This window comes from Meleagris gallopavo, chromosome 2 (genome assembly GCF_905368555.1).
Source record: "Meleagris gallopavo chromosome 2, MGAL_WU_HG_1.1, whole genome shotgun sequence".
NCBI lineage: Eukaryota > Metazoa > Chordata > Aves > Galliformes > Phasianidae > Meleagris > Meleagris gallopavo.
In genome coordinates, this window is record NC_139405.1 from 21,492,098 (window position 1) to 21,509,789 (window position 17,692).

General features: G+C 39.4%; 1 protein-coding gene across 4 annotated transcripts in view; it reads left to right on the plus strand.

The window, feature by feature from the left end:
• The window catches only part of LPGAT1 (lysophosphatidylglycerol acyltransferase 1), a 59,915-nt gene that overhangs the window by 18,858 nt on the left and 23,365 nt on the right, over positions 1-17,692 (plus strand). For all 4 annotated transcript variants that reach the window (XM_085219289.1, XM_085219288.1, XM_085219290.1 and 1 more), the window contains 3 exons: positions 6,938-7,056; positions 13,078-13,173; positions 16,232-16,505. In XM_085219289.1, coding sequence (XP_085075415.1) covers positions 6,938-7,056; positions 13,078-13,173; positions 16,232-16,505 — 489 coding nt within the window. The remainder of the gene's footprint in view (positions 1-6,937; positions 7,057-13,077; positions 13,174-16,231; positions 16,506-17,692) is intronic.

The window sequence follows — 17,692 nt, forward strand, 5'->3', positions numbered from 1 at the left end:
TTTTTGTATTGTATAAACTGATTGCATGGCATAATTCTGATCAGAAGCTCTTGAAATGATGTTGTCTGTGCTGAAATCAGTGGAAGATGTTCTCTTCATGGAAGACAAGCTTAGGTTTCACTGCTATTGATTCTCAGTCACACACGGGTAAAAGGAGCCCTCTCTTCAGCCACAAACGTTATCTCTTGTGCCAGTGAATTATAGAACTCAAGAAAATTGTACCCCTGAGGTCTTGAAAACACGCATTCCAGGAAAATGAAGTCAGTCTTCAATAGCAGTCATCACTAAGATCTGTTTCCAAATGGAACTTCTGTGCATTAAGAAGAACATGGTTCTTGGGTTGATGAGAGTTACAAGAGCTACAGGGCATATCTATTCTAATTGTCACTTGTTTTTACCACCTCTGATTGCTAATTGCAATAAGAGGAGGGATTGACTTACAGCATCAATATTGTGACTACCGAAGCCAACTTCTCCACAAAGCAGGTGTCAGTAAACTGCAGCAGTAAAAGGAGAAGCCAAAAAGAATGGAAGTGAAAGTAAAGGGGAATACAGGTTGCTCTCTAAAATAAAGTGTGGAGGAGTATGAAATTATTTGCCACAGAAGAATTAAAACGGCAGTTGGGATGTCTTAAACTAAGACTTAGTATATTTACATGTACTATAGGAACAGGTTTCTTTCATTTGTGGGTTTCTCCCTCCCAGCTTGTTCTCCTTACTTAGCTCTCTTTGATAAGGGTTTTTCTCAAAGGGAAATAAAAATTGCTTGATGGCACCATGATTTGAGTTAGGTGTGAAAGATGCTCTTCTTTTGGGCGAGTTGAAAGAGCTGTTCTTCCTCTTTCTGATAGAAAATGTCTAATTTTTTTAGAGGTTTTTAATTCTGACCCTAAAATATTTTAAATATTTAAATAATTTTTAAATATTTAAAAAACAAAAATGTAATTGCATTCTAAAATACTTAGCCCATTGTTTTCTTGTTTTGGCTTTTACCATAGGCAAGTATATCAATTTGCAGAGACAAATGCCTTTATCCTTTTAGCAAAGGAGGTGGGGGTGGACGCCGTTTACATTTCTTTATCCACTTTTTTTCAGTGAAACCTAGATGTGTTAAGTAATATACCATAAGTGATGCCAAAGGTGAAACTTCTTAGTGCCAGCTATTGGACACTCCCATTCATAAAGGAGACACAAATGAGTTCAACATTTGTGAACGTTTGTGCAGCTCCAGCTGCAGCTACTTTAACTAGCTGCTTGAGAATGGGCACACACAAGTGTAACTTCCCAAAAACAAATGATGGAGCATGAGGGGAAATATTAAAAATGTAGAAACCTGGTTGTTGTAAGCTGCAATTCCGATTGAATACCTAATGATAAAATCCCTTCTAGGATGCAGGGTTACTTTCGAGGGAGCGAAGGAGAGTATCTACTAATAACCCCATGCATTTCTTATTAAAGGTTTGCAAGTGGTTGACAAAAAGTGGTACTGTTCAGTTTTATCTGTTGCTAACCTGTGTCTTCTTGGAACTGTTCTTCTTGAAGTCTTGCTTTATGGATGCCTATGATTACAAATGATCAGAAGAAAAATAAACCAAGTCTGGTTTCTTCTCATCTTCTGATGGCTGCTGAAATTTCTGGCAGGAGACTTTCCAGTTTTCCAGCTCAGTGGGGAAAGAAGCTGAAACCCAATGTGATTTCAAAATAATAATAAACCCAAGTGTTAACTAAAATTTAACCAACACCTTTATAACTTAATACTGATTCTTATGGCACACATTACTAACAACAAAAAAGAGGCGAGAGTAGAAGTTTTAAGATGCAGTATACAAAAGAAATTATTCATGTGCTTCTAGTCAAAGGGCTGCTTCCCCTCTAGACAAAGAGCAGAATACTGGGCTGCCATTCTGGCCAGGTATAAAAGCACAACATAAATCTACTGAACTGTTAGTTAGCTGAGTGGTGATTTGTCTAGCCTAATGACATACTGCAATTAAAACGCTTGAATATTTATTCATAGCATCACTTACCTGCACGCAGTTACGCAGCCAAGTGTTCTGAAAGCTCTCCATAGCTACACCTAGATGTGCAGTGGTTTAGCTACAATGTGAGGGGAAAAAAAAAAAACCCAAACATTTTTAATTGTTTTATACTTCAAGCTTTGCAAGGATTAGCTCATAAAAAGCTCACTTTGTAGCTCCTTTTTTGAAATATATTCTTGGCTTTAAAGAGACTTGTGTGTATTTCAGACTTGGAAGGATAAATCTTTCTGTCTGTTAATTTGCCATTGTGTGCTGTGTCTTCATCCTTTACTGGAGAATCCCAGATTCCCACTATGTCCCATATGAAGTCTCTCTTGCAGCAAAGCCATTTTTCTGTCACTCCTGTGGGTAAAAGATTTCATTTCTAATCAGGATTACCAGATTTGCTTGATGCTGAATTTACTACGATTTCCAATAACCAAACTTGTCAATGTCAACAGTTTATGGACTGGTTTGGCCTTTTCCTGCCTGCCTTTATTTATATTATGTGAAACCACCTGTGCAGAAATCCAACGATTGCAAGACTGTAGAGACACATTACAGAGTATGTCTTGGGAATAGAAAGAAGTCATAGAGTACTGCTTGCTGATTTTCAGGCACCCTGAGCAGCAAATATTTTGCCTTTGAACCTCTTTTGTCGTGTTACAGTGAAGCAAAGCACAGTTCCTGGTTCTGCTGCCATGCATCTGAGGTTTTGATTTCACTGTTTTTGGTTGGGATGGAATGTCATGGCACAGCCTTTTCTTAAAGGAAAAGGTGCTTGTTTTAAAAATTTTAGCGCAGGGGGAAAATCTAAGATGGGCATTTCTTCCTCCACTGAGTTTAAAGGGCACTGTGAGCTTAAGCTCGATATTTGGAGGTTTTTCTTCTTTTAAAAAAATTGTGGTAGCAGCAGTGGTTTGTGTGCATGCTTCTGTGGTTTACTGTTGTTTCCCATCCAGCAATGATATGTGAAGGACTTGTAGTAACTGATTCTTTTCTCTTTGTTAATCAATTCAATCAATTGGCAATAAGGTGATGTTGAACACAAGAGACAAGTCTGATTGCCTGAGGAGAAATGACAGAGGGGAAAGGAACTCAAGGAGGTAGGATTGAATTACTGTGATTCAGTACATTACTTCCTGTCTGCTGGGTACAGAGATTGAGTTATTAGTCCCACCAGTTGGTAGATAAAATGAGTTGAATAAATCAACTGAAGGGCAGCAGGACCCCTCTTGTTACTACTACTGCAACTAAAACTTGGTAGCATATTGTGAGCCGGATGGGAGTTTGCCAGGTATTATCATAGAATCGTGGAATCCTCAACGTTGGAGAAGACCTCCAAGATTATCTAGTCCAACCATTCACCTACCACCAATATTTCCCCACTAAACCATGTCCCTTAGTACCTCATCTACACGTTTCTTGAACGCCTCCAGGAATGGTGACTCCAGCACCTCCCTGGGCAGTGCCTGGCCACTCTCTGGGAGAATGTTTCCTAATACCACTGCAGCTGAAACTTGGTAGTGCATTGTGAGCTGGCTGTGAGTTTGCTGTGTATTGTACCTTAACGAGAGTAGGTGTACTACTCTTCAGTGTATCAGCAGAAGCTTATTTTCTCAATTTTCCATTGTCTGAAAATTTCCAAGTCAGGTCACAACTACTGTATACTGGAAATGATTAATAATATGAACTGATGTGTTCCAAGGAAGCATCTATAGCACTGAGTGATCTGGAAATAAAATCACATTATGTGGTAATATTTAGGTGCTTGTGATCCACCTTATTTTGTAGGTGCTCAATATATTCAGCACTCTGGTTTTGTGGCTTCTGGAAAGTTGCAGTTAAGTTGAACTACTGTATATTGGCGATGTAATAAAGATGCTGAGGTAATGATTTCAAAATGAGTACATTCTTAATATGTTTCCCTTCAAACAGTTCTTCTTTCATCTTACCTTTTTGTGTAGTTGGGTACTGCCATGCACAGGAACATGAAATACTTGATAAGTAAGGTGCATGGTCAACTATGACTGCTGCTTCCATTTTGTGCCTTCCGTGGAATTAAGGATATCTATCCAGGAATGAATTCAGTGCACTCTGCCACCTTCTCTTCATTCTTCCAAAACTTTTGAGCCCATTCTTTTGTGGTCTGCTAAAGGGCAGCAGTTTATTATTATGTTTTTGCAGCAGTTTATCCATGTCAGTCCTGTCCATGATGCCAATTTTTGTGTTTCATTAAAGGTTAAGAAGGTTTGGCAGCAGAAATACCCCCTTGTGTTCCAGCTTGTCCTCAGATGTCAGAGGGACTGGGGGCAGCTTGGCTTGGATTCTGAGTAATGCTCATTTATGAATTGTCACGAGTACAGATGCACAAATAGCTCAGTGCACCTTCAGCTTAGTCACATTTGACTGAACTAATACAGCCTTCACTAAAGGAGTATGGCCACGTTCAATGAGAACTTTCATGGCTAGATTAGTGACTAGTGCTGTTTATTGGAACGACAGCTTCTAGATTCTTTTTGATTGCTGGAGATAAATACACTGTCTGCAATGCCCGTGCAGGTACCAGGAATGTGGATATACAGCCAACCAGAGATGTGTTAAATCATGGAACAGTTCTGTAGAGATTTCTGAGTTTCCTGGGAAAGCACCTGGTACCAGGGAGCGTGTGAATCTCACCCAAGAGGTGTCCCTATGGGGCAGGGAGAGGCTCAGCCTGTCAACTGGTCTCAGCTGTCAGTGATGGGATCTTTCCTAAAATTCCTCCTCTTTTAAGCTGTTTTTATGCTGTTTTCTTACTTTTGGGTGGAGCTTTAGTGACTAGTCATACATACTTTTGGCTTTGCTTTTGATGGTGTAGGCTAAAAAATTAAGAGGGTGTGCTTGGTGAGGGGTGGAGGCAGGTAGCCTTTGGGATGGAGATGTGTTTTGCTATTACAACAAACATATAGTAAGCAAAGTTCACCCAGGGCCATGTTTTCACAAACAACAAAAAAAAAGAAAAACTGTTGGCTCAGGATAACAACTATGCTGATTATTGGTTCCATGGTACCACCAAGTTCTGATCCCTTTGGTGTTATCAGAGCCTGGCCATGGAGTTGCTACTTCGTTCTGCTCTCTGTGCTGTTTCTCTTGGAACCAGCGCCCCAAGCTCCCCTGGTGCTGCCAACCACAGGGCTGCACCTTATGTTGCCTGGGGAGCCATTCTTGAACAGGTTCTTTGTACGTTCACTGTATTCTGTCCTGGAAGTTTTCTCAACATTGTAACGTCTCATAGAATGGTAGAATCATATGATCAGATCTCCAGAGGAAGACATCGGGACAAGTCACATCCAGTGATTATTCCACAAGAATAAAGGGGATCCTCAGAGCTCATGTTAAGAGAAATGAGGAAGGATCCATGCTTAGTTTTTGTCAAGGAAAGGAAAGGAGGTTAATGTTATGGAATAAACAGGTTTTCCCATTTGTGTGTGTAGTTTGATTCTACCTACTTGTCACCAAATAGAACATTTTTATGTATTTAACCTTGTGTTTGACTTGGTTCAGTACTAACTCTGAAGCTGCTAGAAGTTAATAGAAATAGCAGGTTTCAACTGTATGATGCTAATGGAATTTCTTCGAGGACAGGGAAGCCACGCATGGTTTATTGCTTCACACCTTCAATGTGTAGCCTATGGGTTTTGCATCAGTTAAACTACAGCTTAGGAAACAGCAAGCATAAGCCTGTAATTGTCCTTGAAAGAGAGCTGTCTGCTGCCTGGAGAATGTTAATAAAGCCTTCCTTAAAGTACTAAAGTCCAGTAGTGAAGGTGATGTACTTCCTTTGATGTCAGAAATGGAAATAATAGCCAGCGAAAAGCACTTGAGATCCTGAGAGTCTAGAAAAATAGTTGTGTCCTACATGCATGGGCATGGCATCTTCCTCTTCCTGTTGAACTTCACAGAACTGCTCAGCTTCCCCCATCCTGTCCTTTGTGTTGCAGTAGCTTTGTATTTGTCGAAAAGGGCCAGGCTCTGAACAGTGATCTCTTTGCTCTGGTACCAGCAATAGGCATAGGCCAGGTTTTGATTTATGGCAGACACTCTTCAGTTTTCCATCCTGTGCTTTTCTGCAGGAGGCCTTCTTCTGTTTATTTACTTTATGATGATGCAGTTCTAATTCCTCCTTACCTTGGCATATTTTTGCTAGTGAGTTGGGATGCTGGATGATCAGCAGCTGTGGCTTCATCCTGATGTTGTTCTTGCCACTGGAGTATCTGGTCTCTGGTCTACAAAACTGTGACTAATAGTTTCTGTTATCTGAGCAGCTTGTTCTCTGAACCTATTTTCTTGCCTGTAGCTGACTTGTTTAGATGTGAATGACTAAGTCTATTTAATGAAGTATTTTAAATGGAATGTTCCAACTAAATCTTTTTTATTGTTTTGCTTTTACCAACGTAGTTTGATAGTAGCAAATGTAGACATGAACAAACTTGATGAGCTTTAGCAATAAATAAATGAATAAACATTTTTTCTTACAACCTGATTAAAAAAAAAAATCTAATGAGTCAGTTGAATTTGAAAGCTGGGTCAAAAGCTTATGTAATTTAGAGACCCTAAATATAGAATAGTGTAATGACACAAAAAGATCAATCTCTCTGCATATGTACTGATAGAGTATTTTTGTTTTGTTCTTATTCTGTGCATGCGATTTACAACTAAGCTGAATCCCTCTGCTTGAAAAAATGGTCTTGCTAATATAGCGTATGTTATGCTATGTGCCAGTTTAAATTCACATGTAGCATGTAGGTTTCTTCATTATTACTGGATGTGGAGGTCTTTGATTTTTTTTTTTTTTAATTTATTTATTTTAGTTTTTAATAGTGAAATTAGCAATGTGGTCATTGTAAAGTTTACCTTTTATTTTTCTTTTTTAATAGTAGTGGAATGGGGTGATGATGTTAAAGCGGTATCAGAAGATGAAGCTGTGGTGCTGGTGAACCATCAAGCAACGGGTGATGTCTGCACTCTGATGATGTGCCTTCAGGATAAAGGCACGGTAGGCTACATCTGGGGAGTGGGACAGCTTCTGTTTGTAATTTGTAATCATGGGTGTGCCTGCATCTCAGTGCAGTGCTGATCACTTTCATTTGTGTGTTAATCTATCAAATAATCACAGGGCTTTGAATACGGGAAATTTTTGGTTAGATTTTGGATTAATGTGACAGTAGATTGGAGAAGGTTTTAGACCACTGTGTTGCCTTCAGAGGTCAGTTACAAACTCAGTGTGCAGTCTAGGTTAGCATGGAGGGAAGCAGATTCCTTGAAGGTAACTGTGTCCTTCTTCCTCTCACCATATATCTCTGTGCAGTTCGTACCAACTTTATGCAAACCATCATGGGTTTAGCTTTTAGGTTGTGACTTTATCTTGATGTAGAATTTTTCTCATGAAGTCAGAAGCAGCTATGGGATTTTGGTAGAAAATCAGAAACTGGAAACTGGGGTAATTAAAGGGAAGACGTATGTATGTTTAGGTTGCAGAGGGATAGGTACATGCCTGGCAAGCTGAAATGCTGCATCAGCTGTGTCTGTCTTAACGTACTTCTTTCCTGCCATCATACTGTGGGGAAATGAGGAAAACAACAGCTGCTCTTGATTGTATCTGTGCAACCTGTAACTGATGCTGTTCTTCTTAATGTACATTCATGCACATTGTGTACACTGCATTTCTTCCAGTTTTTGTACAGTCTTTCCCAGATGTTGTGCTGAGCTAATGTAATAAACAAAAGCCCTCAAGTCTTTGAAATGGAAAGTACGAAAATGCTGCTCAAGGGTGATGGAAGAGACTAACTTCTTCCTGCTATACCTAGAGTAGACAGTGTTCTAACACTACTTTTAATTGCTTTATTTCCTTTGGGAATTGAGGAAGTTAGGTATATATGGTATTCTGTATTGTACATACCTAAATGAGTAGAATGAACACTTTTTAATTCTCTTCATCAAAGTTATGCATGGGACAATCTTGGTAAAGGTTCAGCTAGAAGGATAGAATTGTATGGATACGTACGTCATATAGGCTTGACTGCTGATGTCTCCTAATTTAAACATCATAGAAGTTAATTGACTCATAGAATTGTAAAATTATTTGAATTGGAAGGGACCCATAAAGGCATCCAGTCCAACTCCCCTGCACTGAACAGGGATGTTTACAGCAGATCAGGCTGCTCAGAGCCCCCCCAGCCTGACCTTGAGTGTCTCCATGGATGGAACATCCACTGCCTCTCTGGGCAACCTGTGCCAGTGCCTCAACAACCTGATAGTAAAAAACAAACAAACCAACAAAAAAAACCCTTCCATATATCCAATCTAAATCTCCCCACTTTTAGTCTGAAACCATTTCCCCTTGTCCTGTCAGAACTCCTGTCAGAGTCTGTCCCCTTCTCACATGTATGCATCCTAGTTTATATATCTGTTTTTAAATCTAAGTCATATTGATCCTATTTCACTCCATAGCTAAAAAGTTTCAGCTTAGACAGAATGAGTTTTGGTAAGTGCAGAAGATGCTAAAAATGGAATTAGGTGTTGAGGTGGCAAACAGCCTTCAGTGTGGGGAATGTTAGGTTTGTGGGTTTTCAGAAAAGCAAAGCAGCCATAGAAATCTGCATGTTTCCTTATGGGGTTTTCGTTGTTGTGCTTGGAACAATTATGTCCAGAGCCTTGAGTGGCTTTAATAGTTTTTTAGCTAATAAATAAATAAATAAAAGAGCACAAATGTTAGCGCATGCTTAAAATATTGTGTGAGTGGTACAACTGTCTAAAAATAAGGAGAAAGATCAGAATAGTTTATCCTTGATGGAACTTGCTGAGTCAGGTATTTTTAAATAGCTTCGTATTTCTGAACAGGAGAATTGTCTTATCTTGGAGAGACCGTGAAACCACTGGAGGAAGAAAAGAAATCATTACGCAATAAGCTACTATTTAAACAAGACAGGTTTTTGTTTGGGTTTGTTTTTTAACAGTTTAATTTAAACATGAAGTCCTCTGTAACCTTGATATTCAACTGCAAGTAACAAGATAGCAATTGCTTTCATTTTGTTTAGGACAGCTAAGCTGTGTTAATTCTGAAACACTTTTTAGCACTTGAGCGACACTTTTTAGTTCAAGGTACTTTGTGTAGGCGGGAGGCTCCTTTCCATTTCACACAGAAGGGGGCATGGAGATGGGAAGTCATGGACCAGAGCTGGTCTCTTGCTGACATGGCAGTGGCAGAACTTCCTCCCATGGTGGTCTGAAATTTTGCTCTGCTTTGCAAGGCAGCATGGAGTCGAATCCAGCTGTAGTCAACAAGCACTTCTCCCCTTGCTGCTGCCTTTTTTGTTGTTAATTTAAAACATCAGAAGTGTCTGATTTAAGACAAAGTTGTGTTTTTCTGTGTAGCAAAGTAGAATGCCAGAAATTTTTTGCAGTTTGACAGTAGGTTTCCTACAGGCCAGGTCAGGAACTGTGATGGTTTTTTCCTAGCATTTTTTCCTAGCAATTATTTATAAATGCCAGTGTACCCTATCTGTTTTAAGCAAACAATCTTATTGAACGGTAAGTTAAAATACATTTGTTAAGCTGTTTCTTCTCTTTGAGATTAATTTAGGTGAGTAAGGAAAACACATTCTGTTAGGGAAGTGGAACTTAGCTAAAAGCTGCACATAGTGGAAGGCCTGGCATGGGGTTGTTTTAACAAGTGCCATAAGATCAGCCACACAGTAGCAGGTTTGTGCTGATTCTATGTGACCTGAGCACACTTATATATAGCTCTAGAAATTGTTCCAGTTTGTGAAATTATTGAACTCTTAGTAACTTAGTTGAGGTCTCATAACCTTTAATGTTAAAAAGTAGGTTAGAACGCTCCTGTTGTTGCTTTCTGCCTGGATTAGGGCTGATAGATTTGACCGAGTTGTTTTATTCTTATTAAGAGCAGAATGAGCGCAGTGGAGAGGAAGAAAAAATACAGCTTGTAGCTGTTTTAGTGCAAGTTTCAATGCACATCTGAGTTTCATAGTTGTTATAGGCAAGTGCTTTGAAAATGAAAGTCTGTCTGTTTGCATTGCGTTGTTATGTATCTATGCAGAATGAAACCAAAATGAGCCTGTGAATAGGAAGTACCTAGATTTCCTATTAAAACATCAGAAACTATTATCAACATTCTGTATTTAACTTAAACAGGAAGGGTGGAGCAAAAAAACCCAAAAATTATTTCTGTCCATGAACACCTATGAGTTTGTGTTCAAAGCATTTTTAATGTCTTTGCTTAGCATACTTGAAATGCTCGATAAGAAATTCCACTGATAAGCATTGTTTTGTTCCTGAGGGTAAAAACCACCACCATTCTCCTGCAGCTTTTTCTGTTCTGCCTTTGGTAGTGGAACAAAATGAATATCCAGTAATCTCGTTTGCCTTTTGATTGCAAACAAGATGATTGTGTTGTACCCTTTGATCTTCCCCTTTTTGATGGGGGGTGTGTGTGTGTGTCTGTTGTTCATGAATTAATACGCATTAAAATATTTATTTCTTCTTTGTACTCCTTACTATGGAGTTTGCCTCTTTGTAGCCCGTTTGGCAGCAAACTGCATGTTCAGGGATACTGGTTAGAAGATCTGTGTCACCTGGAACACAACGAGATGGACTTCGGACCTGAAGATCAATGATAAACTTTTGTGTTAGAAATGAAGTCCTCTGAAATTGTGAGCTAAATGCCCAGGTGATACACAGCCATACAAAGTTGTGTGGGAGGAGAGGAGCCTCAGCATTGCTGGGCAGCTGTTCCTCATGGGGTGCCACAGTACTTCTAAGGCTGACTCCTCAGAAGACCCAAACCATTGCTGTTCGGGGGAGCAGATTATTAAGTTTGCTCATCTCTTCCAGCAAAGCAGATTATGTTGGTTTAGTTTCTAATTAATAGAATAGAACAATATTTGTCAAAAAGCCAAAGTAATAGATGAACAGAGAGTCATATGGGTACTGCGTTCCACTAAAACATCATTAGTGGAATCTGAGTGCTATTTTTAACTTGATGGTCACAAAGTTGCATTTCCCTATGACATTTATTCTCAGGATGTGTGGATGTGAACTGATGATATTGTGACTTTTCATGTCTTTGAGAACTGCCCCTCTTCAAACATGGTTTTCTTTTTCTACTTGCGGTAATGCTGGATGGCCCAGGAACCAGTACTCTTGCACTATCCAAAATCTTCAAACAGAAAGTTTGCTGATACTAAAAACCCACCAAAGCTGAGTGGTTCTTACTGCATTCTGTAACATTCAGGTTTAGCTGAGAGGTCAGCCTGTGTCTAAGGCAATAAAGCATCTTAGGCGTTCTTTGGTAGTTTTGTTCTTCTGAGTGTGTGAAAACGTCACCTCACTAAACATCTGGCCACAATTGTTTATGGATAAGGAAAAGAAACAGAGTATGTGGTAGTTACTTTTCTTTAAACATATAATGCAGGATTCATTTATAGCTTCTGTGGTCAAAAGGGAGAATGGGTAATCAGAGCATCCAAGAGACTATTAGATGTATTTGGAAGAAAGTCTGGTGCTGCAATTGTAGATAGATAGAGCAGATTATCAAGGTAGGTGTTTTGGGTTTTTTTTTCTTGTGACTGTTTGCTTTTTTCATGTAAAATAGAATTCCTGCAAGAACTATAATCATTTTTTTCTACAAATGCCACTTAGACATGCAGAGATGTGGCTTTTACCTGTTTTCACCATCCTTGGCTGTACCAAACTATTTTGTGAGAATTACTGTTGAATATGTGAGGCCTGCGTATTGCTGCTACTGTGTAAGCCTCTAGGGCTTGAAGGGAAGTGCAGGCTACACCTTAATGGTGGATATAATCAACTAATGTGTGAACAGTGCATTTTTTTTCCTTTGCCTCCAAGCTATGTATCTTGGACAAATGAAAGATGCCAAGTATAAGTTACACATTTAAGATGAAAAAAAAAAAAAAAAAACAAACCCAAAAATCTTCTGACTATCAGAGAAATACCATAGTTCTCCATATTCTTTTTTGACTGTGGTAAATGGAAAAGTGTTTTGTTACATGATCTAAATTTCACTAAACTTGGATCAGTCTCTGTGTGGCCTTCTAAGCTAGGGGAGAGTGAAGGCAGTCAGCCTCATACATGGTGGGAAGCATATAAGAGGCACTGGATTTTCCAGTGTTGGAGAGCCGACTCCTACCCCTCTTAACATATACACATAGAGCTACTGAGGGGAAGGACCTTGGAGGCAGAAGTTTTCCCCTTCTGTTATTTACCACTAGGACAATTCCCTTACTGATTATTCTCTTACTGATATCAGTCTTTTGAGATTTAAAATACCTTTCTTTGTTCTATAGAAGTTATGATCGAGGTGATTCTAATAGTTCCGTATCTGCTTTTGCTTTCTCACCATGCTGCTTGGCCAGGACAAGAAGCATTTTATGTCTTAGTGAAATTGTCAGCTGCGTGTGGCTGGTTGCTCTGCTGTGAGAGAAACTAGCAATGGTATATAGGCTGTGCATAGGTCTTGGTGATGGCACTGTTCAAAGGTTATAGGGAGCACACATGGAGCATGTGCAGCTCAACAACAGAGAACAAAATGACCTCATCCCTTAGCTGTCAAGTACAAAATATGTAAGAAAACCTGTTTGGTTTTGTTGCAGATGTAAATCACTTAGAGATTTCAAACACAAATTCGTGTTGTTTTGTGGACTTTTAACAAACACCAAAAATGGGTTTAGTCTGCTGATTTCTTCAAATTGTGATGGCACATCTGTAAGAAGTGCTACGCGTCCCATAAAAACACTGAGTAGAATTGACCACAGCATGTGGCTAACAGTGTAGAATTGCATCTTACATTATGAAAAAGCACTTTGTGCTTAACACCATTCTTGAGGGAGAAGTGTAGCACTTGTGTTGCTTTATACTTTGATGCACAGACACATAAAGGATTTTCTTCCATGTATTTGCTAGTTCTGTTGCTTCTCCATGACCTGTATGTGCATGCTTCTCTGCACATATTTACTCAGCTTTTTTCTGAACTTTTCAGGTTGTCCGTCAGATGATGTGGCTGATGGATCATATTTTTAAGTATACAAATTTTGGCATTGTCTCATTAATCCATGGAGACTTCTTTATAAGACAGGTAAGTGGTAACATAACAGTGCTTCGATTTATCCTAATGTTTGGGGTATTGGGATGCTATGGGTCTTACCTCACGCAAGCCCATCCAGGTTGGTTTTCAGGATGAAATAACTATGCTGAAATGTGTGTATTTGGGTTGAGCTTATCCAGCTTATTATTTTTTTTTCAGTTTGAGTTCCTTGTGTAGGCACAGCAGTTAGATTGTTTTGTTTGGAGGAGTGGGGAGTGGTGTGTGGTTACTTTGAAGTTTGACATCTGTTGATAAAACTACACTCCAAAAGTAGAATTGTAGTAAGTCCACTGATCAGCATGGATCTGGTGTCAGTTATGAGACTGTAACATCCAGCATACGTTTCTTCCCTGTCCTTGTTTTCATTTGGACTTTTAAACAGTCTGTGGTAGACAGAATATTCACATTTTTAACTTTTCAGAGGACGGTAATCTAATTTTCTCTGAAATAAATAAATACTTATTTCATGGCAATAAAAAAATCTACAGTGAGATTTGTAACAAAGACTAGAGGCAAGTCTAGGAAACATCAAACATCAAGACAAAATGAAGGTCTCTAGAGGGAGACGATAACATACTGGAAGAGTACAGAAAAGAACAGGGACACTTCATAAATATAAATCCATTTCAGTAGTTGAAATTCACAAAATAAATATTTTGAGGTACACGTGGCTGTCAGTTTGTTAATTATGATTTCTGAATGCATTGTTGCAGTTTCAGTTATGAAACCGTTACTGAGCTGAAAAAAGAACCGTTCCTCTTTTTGTGTAGTGACTGAAGTCTGCAACAACACACATAAAATCATGTCATTGTGTCTTTTAGACTGCATGAAAATAGGGTGTTGCTGAAGTGTTTGATTATTTTTCCCATTGATAAAAAGCTGAAATACTTGGGATGAGTAATAATCTTACCTAATTTTAGAAAGGCCCTATTAATATTTGGATGAGCAAATACTTGTTTTGTTTTGTCTTTTTCTGTGAAATAATGTAGTTTGATCACGGCACAACGGAGTGGTTTAAAAAGGTGTGTTAGCCTCCTTTCCATGAGCAGCAACAACAGCTCAGGAATGCTTTTGATGTCTGCTAGAGACTGGTGCTTTCTCTTCTCCCATTGAGAAGTTTTCTAGAAAGCTGTCTGTAACTTGCCTTAGTGATGATGCAAAGTGCAGGGCACCCTGAAGAATGTCACCAATCTGCTGCTACCTGCTTTCTTTCCTCTAAAGGAAAGGTAGCTGAGCCTGTTCACCATGATACCAAGCAGCTAGCCATGACCTTCAAGAATTGGTCACGCTGAGGAGTTTCTCCTTTGTGAGACTTCTCGCTGGATAGGATGTTAAGTGCATTTGTGTTCCAGGACTCTCCAGTGATCCACCAGTTGTCATGGGTACTTTTATCTGTTTTCTTTCCCTTTAGTTTGGTAGATTTTTCTATATTACAGCCACATCTTAAACCTCACAGTGTTGGCTAAACTTCATTTTATGCACCTGCTGTATCTGCTAAGTATGTCTAGGTTTTGGGAAGTTGTAATATTTAACTTGCAAAAAATGTATTGCTTGCTGCTCTTTTCTTAACTACTTTGCTATCCTGGAGTCCTCTGGTTCTGGTGTCAAAGAATTGTTTTAACTGAGGAACTTTTATATTGCTCTTTAATTCCGTAAATATGAGCAGACAGAGCTCATTCCTCCTTTTTCATGAGGTTAAGTTGGAAATAATTGCAGTGGTGAGATATGAAAATCTGGGAAGAACTCTTTTGCAAAACTTATCATTGATAAAATACTGTTTCTTGTCTTTGATCAACCTCACTCCTCCCATTTTCCTTCCTTCCAAGAATTAAAAAAAAAAAAAAAAAGCACAGAGAAAGGTGTTTGTGACAACTACCTTGAACTTTCAGAGCCCATGTAACACTAATTAATGTAAACTCCTGCCTGTGAAAATTTGGATGGCTTGCTCTTACTGTGTGAAGGTGAAAGTAGAGAAGACTGTTGCTGAAGATTCTGTTGGTATTTTTGCAGTAATTAAGGTCAAATCTTACTGTCTTAAGTGGAAATAGTCGTCCTAGTACATTAAAGAGGAGAAATTAATGAGGCTTTTTTCCCTACCTTTAGTCCTTTGGGTTTAATTATTACCTGGCTGTACCCTGTATACTGCTAATTGTCAAACTAAAAGCTGCTGTCCTGCTCTGGCTTCTGTCAGCTGCACTGGTCCTGAGGGGGAGGAGTGTATGGAAGGTGATGCCCGCAAAGTTACTGTTGGCTTGCAGAAAGTACTGATAGTATCTGGACCTTGGAAGAACAGCTTGACCCAGTTTGCATTTGCAGAATTCAGTTTAATGAATTCACCAGGGAACTCTGTGAGTCCGTGCCTCTGGTATGTAGAGTGCCTGGTCACTGTCCGGACATCACTCCTGCAGAGAAGTCATCAGAGACTTTCATCCTCCCTCTCAAGAGTATTTTTATTTGTGAAATAAATGTACCAGGCCACCAGTGGGTACTCTGAGGAGAATACTGTCTAAAGAAGGGCAACAGAGCTGTGAGGGGCTGGAACACATGTCTTAGGGGAGCAGATGAGGGAGCTGGGGTTCAGTCTGGAGACGAGGAGACTCGGGGGAGATCTTACTGCTCTCTACACCTGCCAGAAAGCAGGTGGTGGCAAGCGGGGATCAGCATCCTCCTCTCACATAACTAGTGATATGATGAGAGGGAACGGCCTCAAGTTGCACCAGAGGAGATTCAGGTTGGATATTAGGAGACATTCTCGGAAACAGCGCTGATACAGTGGCTGCCCAGGGAGGTGGTGGAGTCACCATCCCTGAGGGCATTCAGAAAACGTAGAGATGTGGCACTGAGGGATGTGGTCAGTGGGCACGGATTGATGGCTGGACAAGATGGTGATCTTTTTCAACCTTAATGGTTCTGTGATTATTTTGTGTTGTTACAGAGGCTTGTTTGCATCTCTGAAAAGGGAGAGAAATCTTAGAAATGTAACAGTTACCTGGCACGTGTTGTATCGTTTAAGCACCCATTTTATTTAGTCAGTGTTCTTTTCTTCTAGGGAAAAGCACACCGTGACCAGCAGCTTGTATTACTTAAGGAGCATCTAGAAAAATATTATCGGAGCCGCAATCGGAAATGGATTGTTTTATTTCCAGAGGGTGGCTTTCTTAGGAAAAGGAGGGAAACAAGCCAGGCATTTGCCAAGAAAAACAATTTGCCATTTCTTCAGCATGTCACCCTGCCAAGACTCGGGGCAACTCAAGTGATTCTGAAAACACTTGTGGCTCCGCAAGAAAATGGAACTCCTGCAGGTGGAGATGCTGTGATAAAAGGTAAGGATAATATAGAGAAGTGAATGCCCCACATATTTATGTTATTAAACAAAACCTTTGAGAGCTGAATTGGTCTCTCAAAATGTCAAGTACGCCCATAATGCACCATCATATTTATATAAATGTTTTCATTTTTCATTGTATCTTTGATGTTGAGACAAAAACCAAACGCTTCAGCTTTCATTTGATTTAGTCTATTGTGTGCCTGCATGAATGCTCGTCTCGGCACAAGCAGTGGATAGAGCAGATGTTGGAATGAGCACTGGGAGTGAGCAAGAACGTGGGGCTGCTCTGTTCAGCAGGGTGGTGATTTATGGTTTATGCTGCTTTGTGTTGCTGTGGGGCTACAGTACGAGTATTTCTGGAATACAGAACAAACGATATTTAAATCTTAATTTCTGTCTTTTGAAGTTTCTTTGCATTCTGGTACTGTATTCTTTGTTCTTCTTGAACTATTGACTTCAAGTGCTTTTATTATTATATTTTATTTTTTTTTATATTATTATATTTAATTATTTTATCATTATTTTGAGATGGCTGTCACCTTTGTTGCTGGAGGTTGTGCTGTCACTGACTAGATTTGAAAGGTTGTATGGGGCCTGTAACTGGGAGTGATGAGGAGGGGTCAAAAATATTCCTGCAGCATTGCTGTTCTCGGGTGCCTGGGCTGCAGGGGAGAGGATAGTTGGGATGTAAGTGATGTAAGTGATGCCTGTAGTTATGGGACTGCATGCTCTTAGTCACTCAGATTTTCATATGCAATTCTTGGCACTTTCAGACAGTGGAGTCGGATTTTATTGAGCCTAGTTGTAGATTTCTTTTATTCTTACAGGAACAGAGGATTGGGGACTTCTATTGTTTTCTTATTGGTGGGTGATGCTGGTATTTCCATACCAATACAAAATTATTATAATCATTTAGCAGTTGTACTCATTTAGAAGCAAACATCAATCCTAATGAAGCTGCAGCGGGTCTTTTTTTGTGCTTAAGTTCAAATTTCAGGGTTAGCAGGAAGCTTCAAACAGAAATTACTTCCAGATTTTTAGTTTAGAAGCGAATCTTGTCAACATAGGAAATGAATGAAGATGATACTCTTGGAGGAGGGAAGATTTTAAATTAAATGAAACTCAAGCTGTGGAATGCATAATAATGTTTCCTACATTCAGAAAAGACAGACTCAAGAAAGC